The following is a 24,872-nucleotide window of genomic DNA, read 5'->3' on the forward strand; positions in this document are numbered from 1 at the left end:
CCTAAGTTTCCTTCTACGTACGGTGTTAGCCGTTTTAATAGTACGTTCATAAAAATGTTATAAGGTGATTTAAGCAATGATATGAATCTATAGTTTTCACAATTTGACTTATCGCCTTTTTTGTATATCGGTATATTATATGCTTCGTTCCAACTTTTTGACATGCGTTCATCTTTACAAATCTTCTGAAGTAACCTAAAAAGGAGCTGTTGCATCTCTTTTTCGCCATATTTAATGAGTTCAGTTAGTAGTTTAGTACTTTGTCCAATCCTGGTGACTTCCAATTTGTTAAGCCTTTTATTGCTTCGTTGACTTCTTAATGAGTCACTGCACTTACCATTGGCTCTGTTCAATAAAAGTTTTCCCTCCTCATTGAATTAATTAGGATATCTACATTCAGTTTTTCGTGTTCAGTAAAATATTCTTTCTATCTTCCGTCTTTTTCTCCAGGATCCATGAGTATATTTTACTTAGTTACTATCTTTTCTCTCTTTAGATTACTCATTTACATATCTTTCTTTCTAACATATATATTTCTTTTGTGTTAATACAATCCATATGGATATAGTTTTCACGGGCAATTTGCATTTTTCTTATTGCCTGTTGACAGTTTTAATTACACCATTTTTTTTCATGTTTTTTATCTTTCCAATGATTTCTGCTATAATATCTTTAATAGCTTTGCTAACATTGTCCCAGTATTCTTCTATATCATTCAGTTCAATAATCTTGATATAATCACCAATATTTTCTGAGTATTTTTGTTGGATTTCCACATTTTTTAACATCTCTAGATTTATGATTGTACTATTATTTTTCTCTAGTTATTTTTGACCTAATAGTTTCAGCTAAAACTTTGCTACTAGTAAGAAGTGATCTGTGTCATAGTCGGCTCCTCTGAAACTATACATGTCTTTTATACATAAGCGAAATCTTCTTTGTGTAAGTATATGATGTATATATAATATTATATTTTTTATTATCTATATATCTATATATTTCCTACAGTAAATCCAGTTTTTCGATTTCTGTGTTCTTAATTATACCATTTCTAACCCAATTAAATTATTCTTTATACTTTTTAAAAGATGTGGACTATCAAAGATAGAATTTTTTTTAACGTTTATAAAAATTATGGATTATTCTCGGTCAGTTCAATTTGATTATTAGTACCTTGGTCACAAATAATAATTTTAGAATATAAACCAGCTTCTAATAACGGCCGAAGTACATATAACATTAAATCTTTTAGCATGCCATGTTTGACAGCTAAACGAACTAAGTAGTATTGATATTTTTCAATGTGAAAATATACCCCTTGCCATGAACACTAATGAGGTATTTGCTACATTACTTGTTCAGCCAAGATATCCAATATCTTCAAATCATTCAATGAAATCATAATATTTTGAAAATTCTAGGTACTACTTTAAAGAAATTTCATCAAAGCAAATCGTACTTTTTTTTTATCATTCTCATACTCAATTTTTTATTTTTAAATGGTTTAAAAATTCTTAACTGAATCCAAGTAAGAGTTTAGATTCACTGATCCATCTGCGAATAATTGACATACCTGGTTTGTTGACGTTTTGCGATTTCAAAAAAAATATATGCAGATGGATATTTGTAAAATAATGAGAACTGTTTTTCCTCCAATGACCATGGTCGGTGGCTTTACATTATTTGCATTGTATTGTCATTGTATTTTTATACAAAAATGCATGTACCTACTTAATTTATAACCACAATGTTGTTAAAAATACCGATTGAATTGGCTGGCGGTGACCGTGATAGTTGACATTTTGATTTTAGAGATGGAGCAATAAAACCAAACGGTGATCAGGAAGATGCCGATGAGAGCGATGATGATGCGGTGCTATCGGAGACGTTGCGCGATCTTAACGTGATGAATATGGATAGAGTTGAGGAAAAAATCTGTCAGGTGTTCCGAAAATATGGCGCCAGCATGGTGCCTAGCCAACAGCAGCATCTGTCGGTGTTTTCGTCGGGCACAGGTATTACTGTAGCCAAAATTGACAGGACCAAACACATTAACACCCCGTCGATGAAAGGCATCCAGGGTACTCCACAGCCGTCCGTTGTCCGAAAGGTCGTCAAAGAACATTCGTCGGTAATAGCTCTTGGAAAAAAAATGTCCGTGCTGGACTTGCAGCCTAATGATCGTGATATCCATGATGTTACTGTACACGTTAATGATAACGTTAACCATAACGATATCGTGCTTGACGGTGGTGTTGCCGATGGGTCTGTGGCTAATAGAGAGTGCGATCATGGCGTGTGCACGAGTGAACTTCAACCACCACTCATAAACGAGGTCAGAGATTCAAACATTTTCACACTCCAATTTACTTCCAATTTTTTTTTATCCTCTTCCCAAGCTTATGATAAATATCAATTATTATAGTGAAAATTAATTTTTATTTGTTTAAATAAAACAAGTTCAATTGTTTGGGATAAGATTGTTAAAACGTCATCAAGTCTCCCTTGAAATACATATTTTAATGAGATAAATTTAATCATTTGTCTAAAGTCAGTTTTATTACGTAGACCTTTGGTTCTCGGAACTTAGCGACCAAAAGTTATTTTTTACTTCACGGTCATAAAAATAATTATTTAGTTGGCTAATACATAATTATATACGATTAACTGAACTTCAATATGTGTTTATAAAATATTTTTATTTAGTTAATTAAATTTAAATTTATTTTATTTAATTTAAATTTTATAATTAAATATATTGACTTTAAATTTCATATTAATTGTTGGAAATAATATTTAAAATGCTTTTTGTCGATATTCAAAATGTTAAGTTATTAATATATTTAAAGGATGGTTCGGTAAACATAACACGACTGCATGCTGTAATTCACAAGCTACCAAACTGGAAACAACTAAGAGTAAGTTATTTCAACAATTCTAATTAGCTATTTATTAAAATAATGTTATACCAAATAAATGATTATAATAAATTTAATAGGTTACCCATTATATTTGACTAGTCTCGTCAAGAATTCAAGAATGGAGTGTATGAGAATACTCAATTTCGTAATAAATACAAAATAAATTACTGTTAAATCTCTAAATAGCGGACACTCTAGGGCAGTAGTTCTCAACCGGGGTGACATGAAATGTTAGCGAGAAAAAAAATATTTAAAAAAAATCAAATCATTTAATTATAGTCATATTGATATTAACGATTTGAACGTTTTTTTTATGTGTACCATATTTTCTTTTTTTTAATCATAGAATAAATTTTAAATATACAGCTAAGTTCGCTTATTGTTTTGAAGTTAGGGTGATGCAGTGCTTGATTCTAGAAGTTAAAGGTGATAAGAATCATAAAAGGTTGAGAAATTCTGCTCTCTGGGGACTATCAAAATTGTTCGTTATTAAGAGGTTGCTCGTATTTCGAGTAGCTTAATCCTAAAATGTCAATGGTTCTTTGTCAAGATCAAAATATTTGTCTGATATAATATTTGGAGGTATCCGTTAAGAAAAGTTTCACTAAATTTGTTTTTGTTTTTATAAAGAAATAAAAATATTTTTAATTTATTGCAAAAGTACTTGGATGGCCATGTGCTTCAATAAATTATGCTTTTTCAACAGTTCTTTTCCCAATTTAATATAATGTAGAAATCTGCGCAAATCATGTTATAAATAATTTTACAGTGTAAAATCAACTCTATTGTCTCTGGGAGCAGGCAATTTCGTTCATCAATACACTAGGCCGACATAAACTTATTTTTTTTTGTGTCGTAATCGTGGCGCCGTAGACGGGAACTTTGCCTTGTAGGTCACCCTTTCCCCAACATCCATATTATTTATTAACATTAAATTAAGTAACAACTTAGCAATATTTTACCATTGTTGGAGGGCTCTATTCTTCCTACTGTGGCCTTCAGCCTATAACAGATTTGTAACTATGGTAATGTCACGTATCTTTCTGCCCTTTGACGTGATCTTTCCTCTTCTTCCCTCTTTGGAAGTATGCCACTGACAAACTCTCCGACCGTGTTCCAGTTGTTTCGGTTCTTCAGCATCAAATTCACCATCACTTATGGCTTCAGCGCCTTTTCTATTTTAGGAATCTAGGTCCCATCTCTGCCCCAGCATCGGTCGCAATAGAAGATTGCGTGATCAGCATCGTCTCTCAGAGCAAAGCAGTCCACGCACATGAGATCCGCCGTTCTCTTGAACCTGTGTAAATACTCTCGGTAGCAACCATGCCCGATGAGCATTTGCGTCAGGTGAAAATTGATTTCTCCATGTTTCCTTGTCATCCATTTTTTCACGTCTGGTATCATCCTTGTGGTCCATCTGCCCGTCTCTGCCTCATTCCACTCGTCCTGCCACTTTGTGAACGATTCTAATCGTAATGTATCTTTTCTAATCTAATCCTTGTGTGATTTCAGTCTTTCCAGTACTAACAGATGTGCAGGAATGATACTGGCGACCACTAATATGGCTTGTGTGGAAACCGTTCTATACCCCATAGCGCTTCTTAGAGCTATTATTCTCTGTGTTAGTCATGACATTCACTAGGATTCATTCTCCTATTGTCTTTTCTTATCGCCTAGGTAAATCTGATATCGTATGTGTCACCAATGATTGTGTTATGGACCTTGGATTTAAATTTATTAGTAAATTAGATCCTGGCCCCCATATTAAATATGTTTGTTGTAAAGCATTAAAAACCCTTGGGTTTATTATGAGATTATCCAGAGATTTTCGACTGGGTTTATCAATCAAGTCTCTATATTGTGCTCTAGTCCACCATATCCTTGAATATGGTTTGATTGTTTTGGGATCCCGTTACTTCCGGTCACTCTAGTGAACTTGAAAGGGTATAGCGTAGGTTCCTTAGATTTTCTAGATAATTTTTAAGTATTCTGTGCACGCCTCATGACTATGCCCCAGTTGCTGATTTGCTTAATTTGTTATTTCTGGCTGAGCGTAGACGGTCCGCGGGTTATCCTTCCTTAAAGGGCTATTGTGCAATAAAATAGATTCTTCAGTTCTTGTATCCCTCTTAAACTTTAAGGTCCCTCAGCGTGTAACTAGGGCAACTGATCCTTTCTTTATTCCCCACTCTACCAACAATTATTTGGGCAACACGCCAATTAGGCGGTTAATGTCCCATGTGAACGCGGAACCTTCATTTTTAGAAGACTAGATTTATATAATATCCTTAAGATTATCTAAATGTATTGTTGTAAATATTTGTTATACTAAATTTACTATATTACTCGTAAAAGGGCTAATGCCCGTATATTCTATAATAAATAAATAAATAATAAATACGGAGTTGATTGTTTTTTTGAACCGAGAAGAATCTTCTGGAAGTTTTTTTCAAATGATTCCATTTTTCTGTTTTGTTTATTGACAAGACCAAAAAGTTTGGCTTATTTAGATCATAGAGAATCAAGTTGTTTTAACACGTTCGCTGCGGCTTGATTTTCGTATACCCATTCCCCGGTGCTGGTCAAATGTACGTGTTTTTTTTTTATGACGCCTGTTGGCGTCATCAGCGTCACTGAATAATTTTTTAGCCAGATGCTGTTTGACGCCATTGGGCGTCAGTCATCGTATAAATATATAAATAAAAATAATTATCATTCAAATACTTTATTATTACAATATTAGTTATAAAACAATTGTGTACAGCTTATCAAATATTTTATAATCACATTTTTACTTTTAATAAAAAACTTAAATATCATTGAAAATTATACTTAATACTAACCTAATCTACTTACAAATTACTTGCACTAAATATTTATTCTTGAATGAAAATCATTGAAACATGGTTGTTGACATAGACTGGGTTTTTCTGGGCAAGCATCACAAAAATATGCCGTATCTTTTCGAATCTTCTGCGTATAACAAAGTTGACATCTTTTTCTTATTGCTCTTCCATTTTTTCCAACTTCGTGTTTTTTTGGTAAATGATTCACTTTTGACGTTAATATTCTTGGTTTTGGAACTTTTGGTAGAAGAACGCTCAATACAGATAAACGATAGTCGTATAATGGCATATTAGATCCAATTTTATATTTATTATATAAGTAAAATGAGTTCATCAACAACATTTGTACAGTATGTATCCCAATTTTCTTGTACCATCGAATTGTTTTTCTAGTGCAAGGATAATAACTTTGCATTTGGTCCTGACGGTCTATACCACTCATAAACTTGTTATAGTTAACGATAGGTTCTGGTTTAGTTTTATTATGGCCACGTTTATTTGTTGAAACTACCAGGTTGTTTTTAAATTCTGTTGATATATAAGCGACCTCTCTTTTGTCTCTCCACTTTCCAATTACCACGCCATTTGAATACCTAGCAATAGTTTCGCCTTTCTTCAATTTTGCCTGTTTCACTTCTACTGGTGTATTTTTCCTATTTATTCTCAACGTTCCGGTACAGTACGTATTTTTCTGAATCAACGAAGTTGCCAAATCAAAGCTGTTGTAAAAATTATCCATATACAAGGAGTGACCATTTTCTAATTTTTCAGACATTAAATGCAAAACTACTTTAGAAGCATGACCTTGTCCTCCCATATCATCGAATACTCCAGTATAAATAGCAAACTTTATAACTAAACCAGCCGGTTCTGTTAGCATATATAGTTTTATGCCATATTTATGGCGCTTATTTTGAATGTATTGCCGAAAAAACAAGACGTCCTCTCCACAAAACCATCGATTCGTCAAGTGACAGCTCTCTTTTTGGATAGTATATAGTATTCATTTTATTATTAAAATAGTCAATTAATGGTCTTACCTTGTACAAGCGATCTAAAGGTTGTGCTTGGTCATCAATATTTGGTGCAAAATGAAAACAGCGCATTATTACTAAAAAACGATCCCTACTCATATAATTTGAAAAGCAAGTTATATTAAACAGATGGTGCTTTTTCCAATAATCGTTCAATCTATTTAGCTTTATCGTACCAGTATGAATAATCAGAGCTAAAAATGTCAGCATTTCGTCTTTATTCGTGGGTTTCCACGTCGATATACGTGAACTCGGATAATGACCAATACGTAAAAACTCTTTTTCAGCGTAACTGTTAGTTTCATCGACCAATAAATTAATGAAATCATCATCGAATAATAAGAAAAAAAAATCTATAGGACTTCCATCACCTGGTATTGGAACCAGTAATTCATTATACTTCGTAAAATTAAAATTAGGCATATCAGTTTCTTCTTCAAACCATGATTGTGTAGGAGTATTTGTATATTACCTGTATCGTCCACATCAACATCAATATCGGAACATTCGGAACTTTCAGAATCATTCGCAACCCGGGAAGAAGCTTCAGCCATAAAATCGCTGTCGGAGTCGGAAAATTCAAAATGTTCATCACTTTCGGACTCGAAAATCATCTGTTCAATCCTGTTTTCATATTCCCGATTTGTACAAATGCGCTTTGGTCGAGATGGACCAGATTCGTTCAATTTATTACTCATATTGTCAAAAAATAAGAATAAAATACGTCAAATAACGGCTCGTATTAATTACGTATTTTATAGTCGAATCACGAACAGTTATAATTACGTATTACACAGTCAACCACATGCGAACAACTGATAAAGTAATGCTAAAATAACATGAAATAATAGTATAAAAGAATTCCCCGTTCAAGTCTTATTGTAGACCTAAAAATAGAAAATTTGAGATACGGATTGTACACACATATACAGTAATATGTACTGAACAACGCTGGCGAAAAAAAAAAGATTAAAACGCAAAGCTGACAAAATTAAAAATAGTTGAAAATAAATGTATAAATGACGCTTTAAGGCGTCATCCCGCAGCGAACGTGTTAAGCCAAATTTGAGATATGTTGGACTTACGGAAGGTAAAACTGATATAAAACAAGCCGACAGAAGAGCCTTAGATTTTTTAAACAATCTTGACATGTTCAAAATTGTTTACATTATTTGAATGAATTATGTCGCTTGTTTTATTAAAATACATTTTAAGCATAATAAATTATTACACGCTATACACTTAATAATATCATATTGACCACATTTTAAATTACTCGAACATATCACACATAAAACCATTATAAATTAAATTAGTGTTAGTTATAATTTCTTATTTTAATAATACAATCATTTTTCTAATTATTATTTATGCAAACTCTTAACTTATTCACTCAATTATCAATTTAATTAATTAATTAATTTAATATTTATCAATATGTTTTTCTTATAAAAATGTACACCGTATTTTAATTTATTATATTTCCCTAATTAATTCTCTTAAAAATCTTATTTCTTTTAAATATAGGACTTTTTCCTCTCTAGAATTCACAATATACTTCAATTATTTTTTATTCGACACATAGGACTCATTCCTGCCTGCAAAAATTCACAAAATCTGGCTCTATTTCAGCCTAATAAAAATTCTCAATTATTCTTCAATTGTTTATTCAACACAATTACTAGTATACGCTTCACTGTCATCAATTAATTCACAAAGTATAAGGACTTATTACTTGTATTCCCAATAAATCAATAAATAAGGTCTTAACTGTCTTCAATAACATTTTCAATTAATATACTCTTTAATTCAACAAATATTTATCGCGTATTTCTCTTATATAATTTTTTTAACTCAATAAATTATTCTTCCTTTATAAAATCCCTTTTTTTTAACTTAATTAATGTATTCACTACTATTATACTTATAAATAATCATTTCGTGTTAAAAACAATATTTTGTTTGCAAAACAAAAAAAAAATATTAACTCTTCCGTTATACTATGATTCCTAAAATATTCTTATTTTTCCGAGAAAAATGTATTTCTGCTTAATATTCAATTTTATTTTTTAAATGAAAAATAAATAAAATGTAAGTTTAATTATTATTTAAAAAATAGATTAAATATGTTAAAAATATTCGAAGTAAAATATTAAAATATTTTATTGTTACTTCTGTATTTTTCATTATGTTTTAATTTTTATTTAATTTACGGGAACAATTATACATACAATATTATTATACACCTACACAATTAAAAGTAACTTATATGATGGAGTTTTTAAATTCTGAAGGAGGAGCGATCAGAGTTGGACACAAAATTATTCTACATTAAAATAATTAACTTACACAGCGATGGCTTGAATTTTTGCATTCATGTTCCTAGATTGTCGAACCGGTTCCTGTGCCATGGTGCTAAGCTTTAGGTTTCTTTTATCGGAGTCGCTGATGTTGACAGTAATCAAATCTTAAAATAGGTCTTAGAAACAGGATTGCGTGGGTTAGGTTACGAGGGTTGCGTGAAGGTGCTCGCTCTAACTCTGATATATCACGTTTGTCGAATGCCTTTCTGAGACCCCCTTATAAATGTTTAGTGTCCCCCGTATCATCGAGAAAACCCTGCTGGCCAGTTGCACGCACATCTGCCGCCTTCCTATGCTCTAGGTCAGGGATTCCCAACCTTTTTATCATCGAGTACTACCAGACACTTTTTCAATCAATACGCGTACCACTTCAATTCTAAAACTAAATTAGGAGTCAAATTTTTTTTAACGTATATTTTTATGATTCATTAATTTCTTAACATTTTTTTTTATTGTTGGATATTTATGAAAGTAAAAAAAAATTTAAGTTAAAATTTCTTTGCGTACCACCTACGAGCTTTCCACGTACCACGGGTTGGGAACCTCTGTTCTAGGTCTATCATATCATAGGCGTACCTGAGATAATACTGTAGCTTAATGGCGTCCAGATTATGATACACACACTCACGTCAACCACGGCCGTTGCATTAGTATTTCTACGAAAAGATTTTCCACTTGATGTATTTTTTTTAGGCCTATAATGCATTTCGATTATTTTTATAATGTTCCAGGCTTGGAGAGTGTAAGCCATCTATTATCCTTCATAATATTTAATATTTTTTTTGGTATTCATTTTTTATTATATTTTTCGGTATTGAAATTTCATTATATTTTTTTGATATTCATATTATTTTATTAAAATAAATGATATTTTTGGCAATGAAACGTGACAATATTGAGATAAATTTAATGGGGTACGAAAACGGAGTCGGTATATTCCGACCGCCGCCACCGCCGGCCGGACGACCTTTGGGGTACGATAACCGAAAAGTACCGAATAAAGCCTAAAGGCGTAAATCGTATGATCTTTGGAGCCCAGTTTATATCCTCGTTGATTGATATCACCATGTTCTAAAATCGTTCACGCAGAATTTTCATTGTTCCACTTGCTGTGTGACACTTAGCATCGTCTGTTTACTTGTGCCAAAATATCGTACATAAAACAAGGTCAAAATTAACAATAGCGATGCGCAAATGACAACCGGCGATGTCCTCAGTGTCCATATCATCCAGCTTAGGCCACAATAAGTTGCTGATCATAGATCTGTATCATTCGCCTTTGATGGTTATTTAACGGTTATAACCGTTATGGCAACGCTTGTTTCGTTTTGAATGAAGTACGGACTGATGATTCTGCTAGATCAAAATCCACACCAAACAGTGGTTTTCTAGAGATGCATTTTGTTCTTAGGTATCTCATGTGGGATTGGTATCTTCCCAAATTCAACAATTTTGTTCATTAACATAACCAACGCAAATCAAGCATCCAGCAAATTCAACCGGATTTATGCAATAAAATCATAGAAAATTGGACCTCTCGAATACGTGCCGAGACGAAAGCCATGGCGCACAGTGGGCTAGGATTAAATTCTAAGCGGCCAAAAATCTAATTTTTTTAAATTGATTAAAAATAGTCCCTATCATTACGGAATGAAAGATTTTTTTTTTTAATTGATTTTCACATTTTATTCATTGAAATTTTATTTTTCTCACTTTATTATAACCTCTAAAATAACATTTTAATTCTAATGATATATTATATTTTTGTTTATATTATTTCATTATTAAATACATGTACAATTATTGTCTTCATAAATTTAACATAGGTATACATTTTTATTTAATTTAATATAGATAATAAGTGTTAATTTGAATCAGAATTCGAAGTTGTATCATTTTCTGATGACTGTGTTTCTTGATTTTCCAAGTTCAATAAATACAATACGTTCGGAGAAAATTTTTCTTTTAAATGTTTTTTTGGTTGGCTTAGCGATGATATCAGTGAATCCGAAGATATAAGTAAATAGTGTATTAAGTCTGAATTAGTATTAATACGAGAGGATTTTCTGGAATGATGTTCTCGATACCTTAAATTATCTTTTTTTCCCGATTCCTGAGCTTCTTCCGATAGTTGCCCAATTGGGAGAAGCGCGTATTTTATAACAATAGAACCATGGATTAATACTTTGTGCACACTAAGGGGCATCCGATACCAGTTATATAAATGCACATAAAGTTCTGCTGTTTCTTTGGCGTAATTATCAAATCTTGAAAATTAATGTCAAAACCACTGGAAATCACCGTTAGTATTGTCGAAAATAAATAATAATACGTTAAACGGTTAAATTCGCTCCCGTGCTTTTTTCTTATTACTCAGGTAAGTATAGACAGTTTTTTGTGCTCTTTATCTTATTATATTCTAAAAAGTGCGCTTTCAGACCGGGGTCGTTTTTGAGTCGGTCTGACCATTACCCTCCCCCCAGGGGCAATTATAAGTGGTTCCAGCTTATACACGGCCGCCATAGAAACGTGAGTTCAATCTATTTTTATCGGTATAAAATTCCAAAACCCGCAACGGCCGCAACAGTTGTTATCGCGTTATCTGAGAGATTATACCCGCACTGACCTACGCGTTACACACTGCGTGTGTTTTATAGTTGAAACAGCGTTGATAAATATAAATATAAACATATACACTGCGACACATTGATCATTAGCTGTTCCGCTCATCAATTCCTCATAATATTATCTCATCGGTCTGGTTACCTGCAGCTTTGGTTGCCTACCTTATGTTTCAAAGCGTACTTATTTAAATTAGTCAGAACTCTCCCTCAAGAATCATTACCCGTTCAACCGTTACTGGCAATATTACTTCGGCAATGTCTTCCAAGTCTTCTAAATCAGCCACTTCTTCTACCGGGCTGCTGACCCTTGATGTTTTTAACAGCACTATGGCTGAACATCAAAAAACACAAAAAGAAACCCTGGTCCAGTGTAAACGACTGTGCGAATCTCAAAATGCTCAATTTTCTGAACTCAATGAAAGCATAGGTCGTTTGTATTCTCAGGTTGTTGACTTAAAATCTGAAAACGACAAACTCCATAAAATCATCTCTAGTCTCAGCAAACGAGTCCAAGACCTCGAATCTGCAAGCAGTAGTTGTCGTACCTCCTCGGCTGACACTATTCCAAGCATCCTACAAGAAATCCCTGATCGTGAGCGTTGTTCTCGAAACGTCATTATTCGTGGGGTTAAAGAATCTTCTTCTTCTGTATTAAAAGATAGAGTCTCTAATGATGTCCTTAAAATAACTGAGGCTATCAAACCGTACTTTCCCGAATTACCCTCTGACTTCAAAACAATAAGGCTAGGTAAACCCAGAGATCGAGGGTTCTGACGGTTAATCTGACTTGGTAATCAAATACAAAGATGGATTCTCTTATATTTTGCCGGTTCGCAGATCATCCCAAGACAGACGTCATCAAGCATTTCACTCTGCCATTACCCATTCAAAAAACTAGCAGTACTTGACTTGTCGCTGCCTAGGCAAGCACTCCCCCGCCTGGAAAAAATTGTAAAAAATGACTCATGCTACTACTCCTGCTAAACCGATCTATTCTGCAATTGTATGTCTAATATTAAACTTCGTTCTTCAAACTGCTCACGTTGCCACACTGCTGAACTAACTTTAGATTCTTTCTTGCAAGTATTCTCTAACTGTAAAGCCTCATTTTGTAAACCTATTAATTTTTCTAATACTTGTAACAATAACATTTGTAATAATACCCTAAATTGTAGCCTTAAAATATTCTATCAAAATGTTCGTGGTCTTAAAACTAAATGAGTCAGCCTCAGATGTTCTTTCCCTATGTTTCACTTTTATGATATCATTATCCTCACAGAAACCTGGCTGACTCCTGATATAAGTGACAGTGAACTTTGTTTCGCTGGTTTTCAAGTTATAAGACTTGATAGAAACCATAATAACAGTACTTCTATCCGTGGTGGCGGAGTTCTAATTGCTATCAAGAATACCCGTTCCTTTCAACCTATTTCACTTACCGTATCTAATGTTGAGCAATTATTTGTATTATTGTCCCTAGACTCTTGCCACTTATTGGTAGGCGATGTATACCTACCTCCTCGCTCCCCCCTTTCTGTAGTTGATTCCCATACTACGTCTGTTGAACACATCATATCCTTTTATAAACCTAATTCTCTAGTCATATGTGGAGACTACAATCTCCAGTACAATAAAATATCAACTGGTCTTCTGATGAACTAGGATTAATCGGGACTAATGATTCCAGTATAATCTCCACAACTATTATTGATTCTTTTTCTTACCTCGATTTTTTCCAGCATAATTTCTTTCGCAATATTCATGGCAGTATCTTAGATCTTGTCTTTTCTAACTAAAATAGAGTTACAGTCAATTTAGCAGCGGAATTTTTGGTTATTCCTGATCCTTACCACTCACCTCTTCACATAGTCTTTCCTTCACAATCTGACAAATCATTAGTTAACACTCATACTTATAAAGATTTTAAGGCCGCAAACTACACTCTTATAACGAAATTTATTAACTCCTATAATTGGGAGCTAACATTTTCACAGTACACAATCGAAGATGCTGCCTCTGTTTTTAATGAAGCCCTACTTCATACTATCGATTTGTTTGTTCCTACTAAAACTTTTAAATTGCCAAAATTCCCTGCGTGGACATCTCCCTCTCTCAAAAATCTTATTATGGAGAAAAAGCAAGCTCACGCACTCTATAAGCGGTCGAGGTCCTCCTATGACTACTCAACTTTTTCTGAACTTCGTGCTAAATGCAAGCGCCAATCTAAAATAAACTACCACTCTTATATAAGAAATACCGAAAACTCATTCAAACACAATCCCTCACTCTTCTGGAAATCTATTAAAAATTTAAAACAGAAAAACACAGTGCCCACCACTCTATGCTGGAACAGTGATACAGTTGATAATCCTCTTGACTCGGCTAACCTATTTTCTAAGTACTTTAATTCTATGTATAACAACTCTATTTCTTCACCTGTCAACATTTCTAAAATTAATACTATTCCGTATGAACTTCCTTCTAATTGCCACTTCACCCTCGAAAATGTTCAACTTGCACTAAACTCTTTAAAAAACTCCAATTCTAAAGGCCCGGACTGGATTTCAGCACGTTTACTTTTTAATTGTCAAGATTCTATTGTTTATCCTTTATTCCAACTCTTTAGGCTATCTCTTGATGAAGGTATCTTTCCAGCTACTTGGAAAACATGTTCTGTCACCCCTGTTTTTAAATATGGAGACCCCTCGCTTGTTTCTAATTACAGACCTATTTCCATTCTACCTCACATTTCTAAACTATTTAAGTCCATCGTCTACTCCTCAATCAAAAGAAGTCTTAACCATAATCTCATGGATGAGCAGCATGGTTTCCGCAGTGGGAAATCTACTGTCACTTGCAGCCTATCTTTCACATCATACATATTAAAAAGCTTTGAATCTGATTGTCAAGTTGATGCTGTGTTCGTGGACTTTAATAAAGCCTTCGACATAGTCATTCATAGCCGCCTTATCTCTGAATTGGATTCGCTTGTTATCGGTAATCCTTTACTATCGTGGCTCCAATCTTATTTAAGTCAAAGAAAGCAATTCGTTAGAGTCCACGGCGTTGTCTCTGACTTATTTATAGCTCCCTCTGGGGTCCTCCCAGGAAGGCATCTCAGTCCTCTTTTATTTATCCTTTTCGTTAACTCACTTAGCAGGTACATTTATTTCTTCCTCTAGAGTTCTTCTATTTGCCGATGATATTAAAATGTTTTTAAAAATTACATCTCCAGCTGACTGTCTCCAACTGCAATTAGATCTCAATACTTTTTCGCTCTGGGCCCAGCATATTGGCCTAACACTCAACCTCAAAAGTGTCAAGTTATGTCATTTCATAGGAAACGAAGTTGTATAATCCATCCTTATTATCTTAATGGTTCCACTCTCGAACGTATTTCCACTTTCAAAGATCTCGGATTCTATCTAACTTCTTCTCTTTCTTTTGAACATCATATTGATGTTACTGTTGGTAGAGCGTTAAAAATGCTAGGGTTCTTAAAGCGCAACACTATCCTTTTCACGTCCGCTACATGTCTTTGTTCCCTTTATATTTCCCTTGTTCGCTCTGTCTTAGAATATGGTTCAGTTGTATGGTACCCATATCTAGCTAAGGACCAACCACGTTTAGAACGAATCCAAAACCGCTTCCTTTCCTATGCCGCTTTTATACTCAATATAAATCACCCACCCCATGATTACCTATCAGTTAGAACTTCCTTAAATATCCCTACTCTTGCTTCTCGACGTGTGGATTATGACCTCTCCTTCATCGACTCTCTTCTTAACAGCTCAATAGACGCCCCGGACCTTCTGTCCTCTATCTCTTTTCGCGTTCCTGTGCATTTTACTAGAAATCACTCTCTATACCTTGTCTCCTCTCATCGTACGTACTAATTACTCCCATAATAATCCATTAGATAGAATGAACCGCCTACTTAATAGCTCCAGATCTGTAGCTGACTATATTGTTATTTATTGCTGTATGTCTTCGTCTTTAGTTTTATTTTACTTTAGTTTGTGCTCTTTCTAATTAAACACTGTTTAGTATAAGTTTCAACTTAAGTCTATAATTATAATTATTGTTTTCAATGTATATTATTTCATTACTATCATTTCTTGTTAACTTACTATTATTACAATGTACCTATAAATTGCTGTTTGGTGTTAAATAAATAAATAAAATCTCTTAATTAAATTAACGTTTACTCCAGTTATTTCCGATACCATTTCAGGGTCTTTAAAATATCTACGGGCAACATTTCCGGTATTTGATGTTCCCATACCCTGAACAATTCTATCGACTTTCAATCCCACTTCATTCCATAGTCGATTTTGAATTTCTTTTTTTCTCTCAGCAACTAATAATTTTTGATTTTGCGTTAGTCTATTCGTAGTTGGAGTTGATAACTTGTATGCTATATGTAAAATGCATTCTAGAAACTTAATTCACGCATGTAATGTAGATAAACCATATTTTATATTTTCCATATTTATATCAAAATTGCACAAGTTTTCAAGGTCGTTCATTGCTTTAGGATTACATTGACAAATAATATATTTTTGATTCGATGTGTCCGTTAAAACATTAATAACTTTTCGATCAATCATATTCATAGTAATTGTGTAATTAATGGTAAGTGACTTTTCATGATCTACAACTATTTCTGTGGTTTGCAAGTTCTCAATATCTTGTTCTACTTTTTGTACTTCTGTTCTAGTTGTTTCTGTTGTCTCTTTTGTATACATGAATTTTATTGGTCTACAATAACGAGTGGACCATGGTTTTGGATTTTCCCACAAAATTATTTGTTCATTATTTTTCTTGTTATTTTCAGTTAATCGTAAAGGAACTAAAGAAAATAAAAAACACTTGCATCTGATTTTCTGTTGTGTTTGGCTTCATTATCATTAGAAAAACATTGATGGTATTCATTATAGCCTGAGCTTCCATCACAGCCCCATTTACATATAAAGTTAATCTGTTTACCAATTTCATCATAATGATTAATGAAATTGTAGTCTAAAGTTTGTAATAATCTATTAATTATATGGTCTAAAAGATGTTGAAGTGGTATAGATGCATCGACTTCACTTACTTTAATTCCATCAGGATAACATCTTAACTTAACCGAACGAACTTAATCGTATGCTGGGTAAATATTAACTCCCCTTTGTTTCGCTCCCAAACGCGTTGTATTATATGAATCTTTAGTTATTCGAGTATTTATTAAAAACGCGAGCGCTTCGTCTTCTGAATACGGAGTAATTTTATTTTTCTCAAATGATTTATTATAAAGTTGTCTTATTTATATTGGACGATTTGGAGAACAATGTGTCATTTGCGTGAGCAAATTTGCAGCACCATATTTTCCATCTCTATACAAGACAGACTTACAGACTTTATGGCATAAATGAACTCTTCAGAAGAGTGTGAATCTCTTAATTCTTTTATATCTCTTCTTTTAGAACGATCACTTTTTTCAGAAAATAATTTTTTAAACCTACCTCGGCTTGTTGGTGATTGGTCTATTGATAATTCATCATTGCGGGTCATATGAGGAATGTTAAATTCTAATTGTAGCCAGTTATTATTATTTTTTAAAAATTTGGACAAATCTCTTCTTGAATCCCGCCATTTTTTATTTGTGGTTGTACAATAGCCCGTAATTTTGCTTTTCAATTTCTACGATTCCCGATTGACCTCCAATCTTACTACATATGTATGAACAAAGAATGTTGATTGTATCAGTTGGACATATTTTAACGGTTAAATCGTTTGATTTTAAAAATTCAAATAATTCAATATTTTTTGTTGTATTTTCAGTATTCATTTTCCTACAAACAAAATTGCATAACTCAGTTATGGGTATACATTTGCGTACCTAAAATTCTAAATTGTAATTTTTAGCCCGCAAGGCACATGCACATGGCTGGCTCGGCCACATCACAAAAAAAAATAAAAATTATATTTATATAATTATATTAAAATAATAAATTAATATGTACCTAAATATTATGAAAGCTTATAATTAATTGATTGATCACGTCTTAATAATCACAAAACAATCGTTGTATGATTATTACTAGTAACCACAAATTTTACTGATTTATTCTATGAATATCTATTGTATTGATTTATATGGTTAATTGTTTTTATTTAATTTGACTGTTAAAGTTTCAATTTGTATTAAATTTAGACATTTTTAGCTTTTATATTGCTTACTGCTTGTATTATGTCATTTTACTTTATTTTAATTGTGTTAATAATTATTATTATACTACTATAATATTAATAATTTCAAATATGTCAAGAAAAAAATAAATAGTGGCCTGCTCAATATTTATGCGTACCAAAAAAAAACATTGAAATGACGCCCCTGGTTTTAAGTATGTCTATAATATATTTACTTACTATTTAATTGTATTGTAGTCTATAATAAATTGTAATTAACTTTAACATTTTAACAGGCTACAAAGTAAAAGTCCATAATTTTTAATACAGCGTATTTTCCAATTTCCATGATAAGAAAAATTGATATAATTGTAATTTGTGATATCCCTTTAAGCAGCCATTTTGTATCTGATGATAACAATTTTTGTCGATATGTAATAACTTGTATATTTCAACCATGATTTCAGTATATATTTTATTGTGTCAATAGAAAGATATCATTGTTTTATATTCCATTAGGTTATATTTTGTATTATAATAATTAGCTATACTCTATTCCACCTAAGAGTGAACGGCTTTCGCGAATGCACACTAAGTCACCGGCAGTTGACCGACCCCCCGGTGAGTGTCAGGAGCATTGTGATTAGTCGTTAGCTATCTTCAGCGCTCCCGTGGCAACAAAACTAGTTTTGGTTGGCCAAGTGGTTCACTCTTAGGTGGAATAGAGTATAATAGGCAGATTTTATTGTTTGCATGTCATACTAAATAACAATCGTTTATGATATTATTCTTAAACGTATTAACATCTCCTTACACATTTTGAAATAGAGTAAATTTAGTATAATCTTATTTTTATGCATCAACGTTAAAGCATACTAGACAACCATTTGTCTGGTGTCAAGCTTCTACGAGTACATCATATAAGACAATATATGCATTATACATTTATATATGGTGTTCACCATATTTGTTGTACATAGTTATTATTTATATAATTAATAGAATAAATAGTAAGTTGATCTCACGTTATGACAGTAATATTTTTGGGAAGTATAAATTGTGGGATGTAATGTATATACAGGGTGTTCAAATTTCATGTGACAGCAGATTTCAGAATGATATATTAAATAACCTATTTGAAAACTTTTTTGAATGATATAATCTGATATTAAGTCTATATATTTAGTTTTTTTTTAATTGCGGTGGGAATGTTAGAGAAGTAACTTTTAAAATTTAAATGGGAAATTATATTTTTGAAATATATTTATATTTACTGTTTAATGTATTTATTCATCAATTAAAGCATGGTGACACGGCATCAACCACCAATACTACTACAGTATTATTGTATAAGATTGTAAGTTCACTTAATAATTTATATTTTTACAAATATCTTAACATTCATAAAAAGTATTATTTATTTAATCTATTAGATAAATACGAAAAATAATATTTTAACCTAACCTCAATACATACTAGTTTACTTCTGTCACTTAGTTAAAAATGCATGTTCACATTCAGTTTATAATTATAAAAATCAATTATAATCGTTTCAACCTAAGGTGAAAGTGTATTACAGTCTTAGTTGTGTATTATGAATCAAGTTATTAATTAAAATGAATGGAAATATGTAAACATGTTATCCATATGTTCATACTTACCAAAAATATAGTATACTTAAATACAAGTTATAGTCACATACCGAACACAAATACTTATTTACATTATAACACGTATAGGAATATAGGAGTATTATAGGTCCTTCATGACTTAATAATTTATATTAATATTACTTTGAGCCACTATACAATTTGACCATCATTTAAAAATCCAACAGAGTATCAATAATGTATTTCTAACTTGATTTGAGTTAAATCAGAATTTCCGTAATGTAATTGTTTTCACTTGATGAACTTCAATAACATATACCTGAACTTCCTGAAGTATAGTATTTATTTAGACGAACAGCTGACCAATAATTTAAGTTTTTATACATAATAAAGTATACGCTGTCTAAATAGGTGGTATTGAAATTGATGTCTATTATGGGTGATCCTATAGCAGATTTTCCGGAAATAATCGAACTAAACAAATTGCGGAGATGGTATGAATTACGGATAAATGAAAACAAACACATGACATCTAGAATGAAACGTTAGTAAAGTTTAATTAAAATTATTCACAAAACAATAATTTACGAAAAAAAAAATGTGAAAATGACTGTATATTTAAATATACAAATGTTGTTTAATGGTATAGAAAAGTTGATGTTTAAATCGATAAACGCGTGGAGTGCACCGCGACCCAAACTGACGTCAGTAAATATACCGAGTAATCCAATGCAAAGTGAAAACAATATCGATGCCGATGCGATGAAAATCACTTGGAATCAATTGAATGAAATGAAACGCAAGGTGAATATTATCTGTTGATGTAAAAATGAACAATTTTTACTTAATATACAATAGGACATTTATGATATACATTTATAATTTTACCTATTTTTCTTTTTTAAAGAAAACCTATGGAATTTAGAATTTCACGACTAAATTTTTTATAATCAATTATATTATTATGATAAAAAATGTTTTCAAATTAAGCATTTAAGATATTTCATAAATGGTGCATTTTTAAGATTTTCTTAAATTTATTTATATTTTATTTTTAATTTTAATTTATACTAATACAAGCCGTCCCACCCGGCGTTGCCCGCGCAAAAGTCACCTCAGGTGAAAACCGAGATTTTTTTTATATTATATTAATAATAATAATAGCTGACTCGGCAGACTTCGTATTGCTTACTTCATGTTTTGCACTTCGTTGCCCGTTAAAAATGCCAATTTCATATGACTCAGACTTTGTTCAATACGTTATTTAATATTCGATGGATGATGTTCTAGATTTATCTTAAGTTTTCTTTTGCCCGGAATAAAAATTCTGATTCGCAGCAGTATATTATCAGGTCGGCAATCTACCTGCGGTAGATCGCGAACCTAGTGGTGTTTGTACGTAAGTGTATGATTTAACTCTAATAAAGTATCAAAGTTATACTAAGTTTGACATAATACGGTAGATTAATATAATCAATTAATACATAATCCTAACCTAGGTTTTGATTCTCAAAAATCTTGAATAACCCGGCTTTGCCCGTGTACATTTTTTTGTGTTACCTACTATAACTTTTTTTTATCAGTTTTTATATTTATTACAGTCTGCTTTTAGATGTTATGTTGATCCTTGGTTGCCCATGTATTGTAATATTGTAATTTGTCGGCAAAAAATACTTAACATTATGGTGTTATAAAAACAAAAAAAAAAAAAAGCGGGCAAGTGAGTACCGCTCTGCTGTACATTAGGTGCCGTATGGATCATTATTATATATTATAGGAGTGTTAAATTTGAATCCAATGATAGTTATCATTGTATACGAAAAACGATTCTGAACGAACATGATTTGTCAGCCTAGGATATAATTACCTGTGGTTGGTGAAAAAGGTGGTTTATGTTTTAATGGCCTGAATACAACAAAATTTAAGTTCTTTTATAATAATTGTAAGTTAAACTTATGAAAAACCTTGTATTAAATTTTCAACTCTTAGCTACTTATACAAAAATTTTTATGAAATATACCTACAAAATAATTTGCAAATATTCATGGTTTTGACGAATTTTTGTCAATATTTTTACTTCAAATGCTAATAAAAAAAATTTGTGCCTATGTATTCTTATAATTATTTAATCACTATAATAATAACTTATGAGGAACTTTGCATTAAATTTTCAAGTATTTTGATAGGGCCAAAAAGATTTTATCGACACATAAAAAAACAATTTTTCAGAAAAATTGAAAATTTCAGTTGTCTATAAATAGCTCACTTATACTTTTTGAATAAATAACAAATATTTAAAATCGTTTAAGGATAAATCGTTATCGTTACGCGATTTCGTTAAAATTTAAAATTCAAACGCACTTAAAATTTTTCCTATAATGATGCTTCGAGTTTTCTCTATAGATACTTGAAGGTAAACTTATGGAAAACTTAGTGTTGTATTTTTAATCCTTAGTTATAAACACAAAAATTTTATGATTTTTCAACTTCAAATAATTTGCAAATATTCATGCTTTTGACGAATTTTCGTCAAAATTTGAACTTCAAATGCTAATAAAAAAAAATTGTGCCTATGTATTCTTATAACTTTTTAATCACTATAAGAATAACATATGAGGAACTTTGCATTAAATTTTCAAGTATTTTGATAGGGCCAAAAAAATTTTATCGACCCTTCAAAAACAATTTTTCAGAAAAATTGAAAATTTCAGTTGTCTATAAATAGCTCAAAAAAACTCAAAATATTTTGAAAATTAAATCAAGTAAATAAAATGCCAATCTAAATAACTGGTAAAATGTTCAAGTATCTACGACTTATACTTTTTGAATTATAACAAATATCAAAAATCGTATGAGGCTAAACCGTTATTTAGCACGGTTTTGTAAAAATTTAAATTTCAAACACTCATAAAAATTTTTTATCTGAATCCGGTAGAGTTTTTTTTACAGATATTTGAAGAAAAATGTATGGAGAACCTTGTACCAAATTTTCAAAACTTAGTTATAAAAGAAAAAAATGTTATGATTTTTCAACTTCAAAATTACTTGCAAATTTTCGCGTTTTCGACAGATTTCGTAAAAATTTGAACTCTAAACTCTTATAAAAAAAAATTGTGACTAACGATTTTTAATTTTTTTTAGCTACAATAAAAACAACTCATAAGGAACCTTGTATTAAATTTTCAAAACTTTTTGGTCATCCAAAAATTTTTTATCGACACTCAAAAAAAAAAATTCTCAAAAAAATCGAAAATTTCAGTGGTCTATAAATAACTCAAAAAAAGTCAAAAATTTTTGAAAATTTAACTATATACAGATACTACTGACATTAACATTTGGTGAAAATTTCAAGTATTTTCAGTGATTAGTTTTTGAATTACAGCCATGAAAAAAAATCGATTTGGTCGAAAACTGGTTTTGCGTAAAAATCGCCGTTTTTCCGTCATTTTTTTTTTGTTTTTCTCGATTTTTTTGAAAACTGTTGGAAAATGTTAAAAAAAAAAAAATGAAAATGAAAATGTTAAAATGTTAACTTTTTACCTCTATAATGCACCAAGGATATTCACTTTTACATCGGAAACCACCCCCATAGTTTGAAATTGGAGCATTATTTCGACTAGTTATGCTGTACACAGACACAAAAACAAAAAAAAAAAAAACACACACCATTGTAAAATCAATACATTCATCACTTCGTTCAGAATCTAATATATTTATATTGAAATATTTTATTAATCTCAATAACTCTTTATAAACAGTATTTTTGGTACTGCCTTTTGGGGCTAAAATAACCAAACTACTGGCAGAGCTTACTTTAGAACATGTGATATAGAACTGTCCATGTGAAAAACATTCTTCTCTCAAGTCAATCCCTGTCATGCTCAATGATTGTCCTTGAGACTTATTAATAGTTATAACAAAGCAAACTTTGAGTGGGAATTGTATTCTTTTTAATTCAAAGGGATAATCAGTTGGAATTTTTTAATTCTCGGGATTAAAACTATATCTCCTCTAGCGCTCCCATGATAACTAAAGCGTTTATTACATTTTTGTGCAGACCTTTAACTTGCAATCTTGGTTACTTTCTGATCCAAATTTTTCATACAGTTCATCATTGAGGTACACCTCAATAAATACCAACAATAATTGTCCGGCTGCCACCAGCTCACATTCGACAATCATATTAATTAGTTTTTATTAATTTGTAAGAATTTAAACAATTTTAGATAAGAATTAAAAATAACCGTACATAAACTGGTGTGCATATGAAGACGCATTAATAATTAATATTCGAAAATAATAAGTAAAACACCTTGTCCTCGTGTATGCGTAAATGCGTAGGGTATTTTACGACTTCATGTTATCATGTTTTTATACATAATAATTAGCTGTAATAATAAAGTGATAAATGTGTTAACACATAAATCAAGTTGTTATAGCAACCATTTATAAACAAAAATTAAAAACAAAATTTCCATCGTAAATCTCAAAATCCCCGTTTGAGCAACCCTTTAAAATGTGGATTTCGAAAAATCCTTTCTTAGTGCGCCCTTACATTGCTTAAGAAACCTCTGTACAAAATTTCAAGTCTCTAGACGCAGCGGTTTGGTGTGGGCGTTGATGAGTGAATAGGGGCCGTCTCCTATATGTATATAGATTGTTACATTCTTATTTTCTCATTAATGCACAGCATTAATTAAAATATTACTATATCTTAAAAAATATCAAAAGTTTTAAAAATTATCGTTATACTTTATTATATTATTATTAACTTTATGAAAACTATTTTAAGTAAAGCATCTATACTATAATATACTAAAGTTAGGCTCTCCTAACCTTGTCTCTTTTTATAAAATGTGTGATTAACAGTAATATAATCTATAATACGATAATAAATATTAAACATTTGTTTTAGTATCTATTCAAATTAAACTATTATTTTAAAATAATCGGTTTCGTTGTTTGTACGCTATAATATAGATCAAGAAAACCAAATCTGAGTACACCTTAAAACTTAAAGGAATAGCGATGAACAACTCAAGGACAGTGTACCAGACTATGCATAATGATTATTACAATAGTCGTCTGGGCAGAAATTTTAAACAATCATACTACGATTATTTCCCGGCTAAGGTGGATGATTGCTTGTTTGAGTATGTAGCTGATATAACAAAGACCTAAATAATAACAATAATTACATAAAACTTCCGTAATCTATATTTCACTAATACGCACATTATTTACAAAAATAAATTTGATGAAATTATGGAATATTTAAAAAATGGTTTTGTTTAATTAAA

General features: G+C 31.4%; 1 protein-coding gene across 1 annotated transcript; it reads left to right on the forward strand.

Annotated features, from left to right (window-relative positions):
* Positions 1-1,333: 1,333 nt before the first annotated feature.
* Positions 1,334-24,827, forward strand: LOC126553486 (uncharacterized). The gene is made up of 6 exons (XM_050208640.1): positions 1,334-1,338; positions 1,813-2,335; positions 2,850-2,918; positions 19,984-20,116; positions 20,222-20,376; positions 24,553-24,827. The coding sequence occupies exons 1-6, from the start codon at positions 1,334-1,336 to the stop codon at positions 24,751-24,753; spliced, it is 1,086 nt and encodes a 361-aa protein (XP_050064597.1). The 3' UTR covers positions 24,754-24,827.
* The last annotated feature ends 45 nt before the right edge of the window (positions 24,828-24,872 follow it).

The sequence above is a fragment of the Aphis gossypii genome, unplaced genomic scaffold (assembly GCF_020184175.1).
Source record: "Aphis gossypii isolate Hap1 unplaced genomic scaffold, ASM2018417v2 Contig00252, whole genome shotgun sequence".
Taxonomy (NCBI): domain Eukaryota; kingdom Metazoa; phylum Arthropoda; class Insecta; order Hemiptera; family Aphididae; genus Aphis; species Aphis gossypii.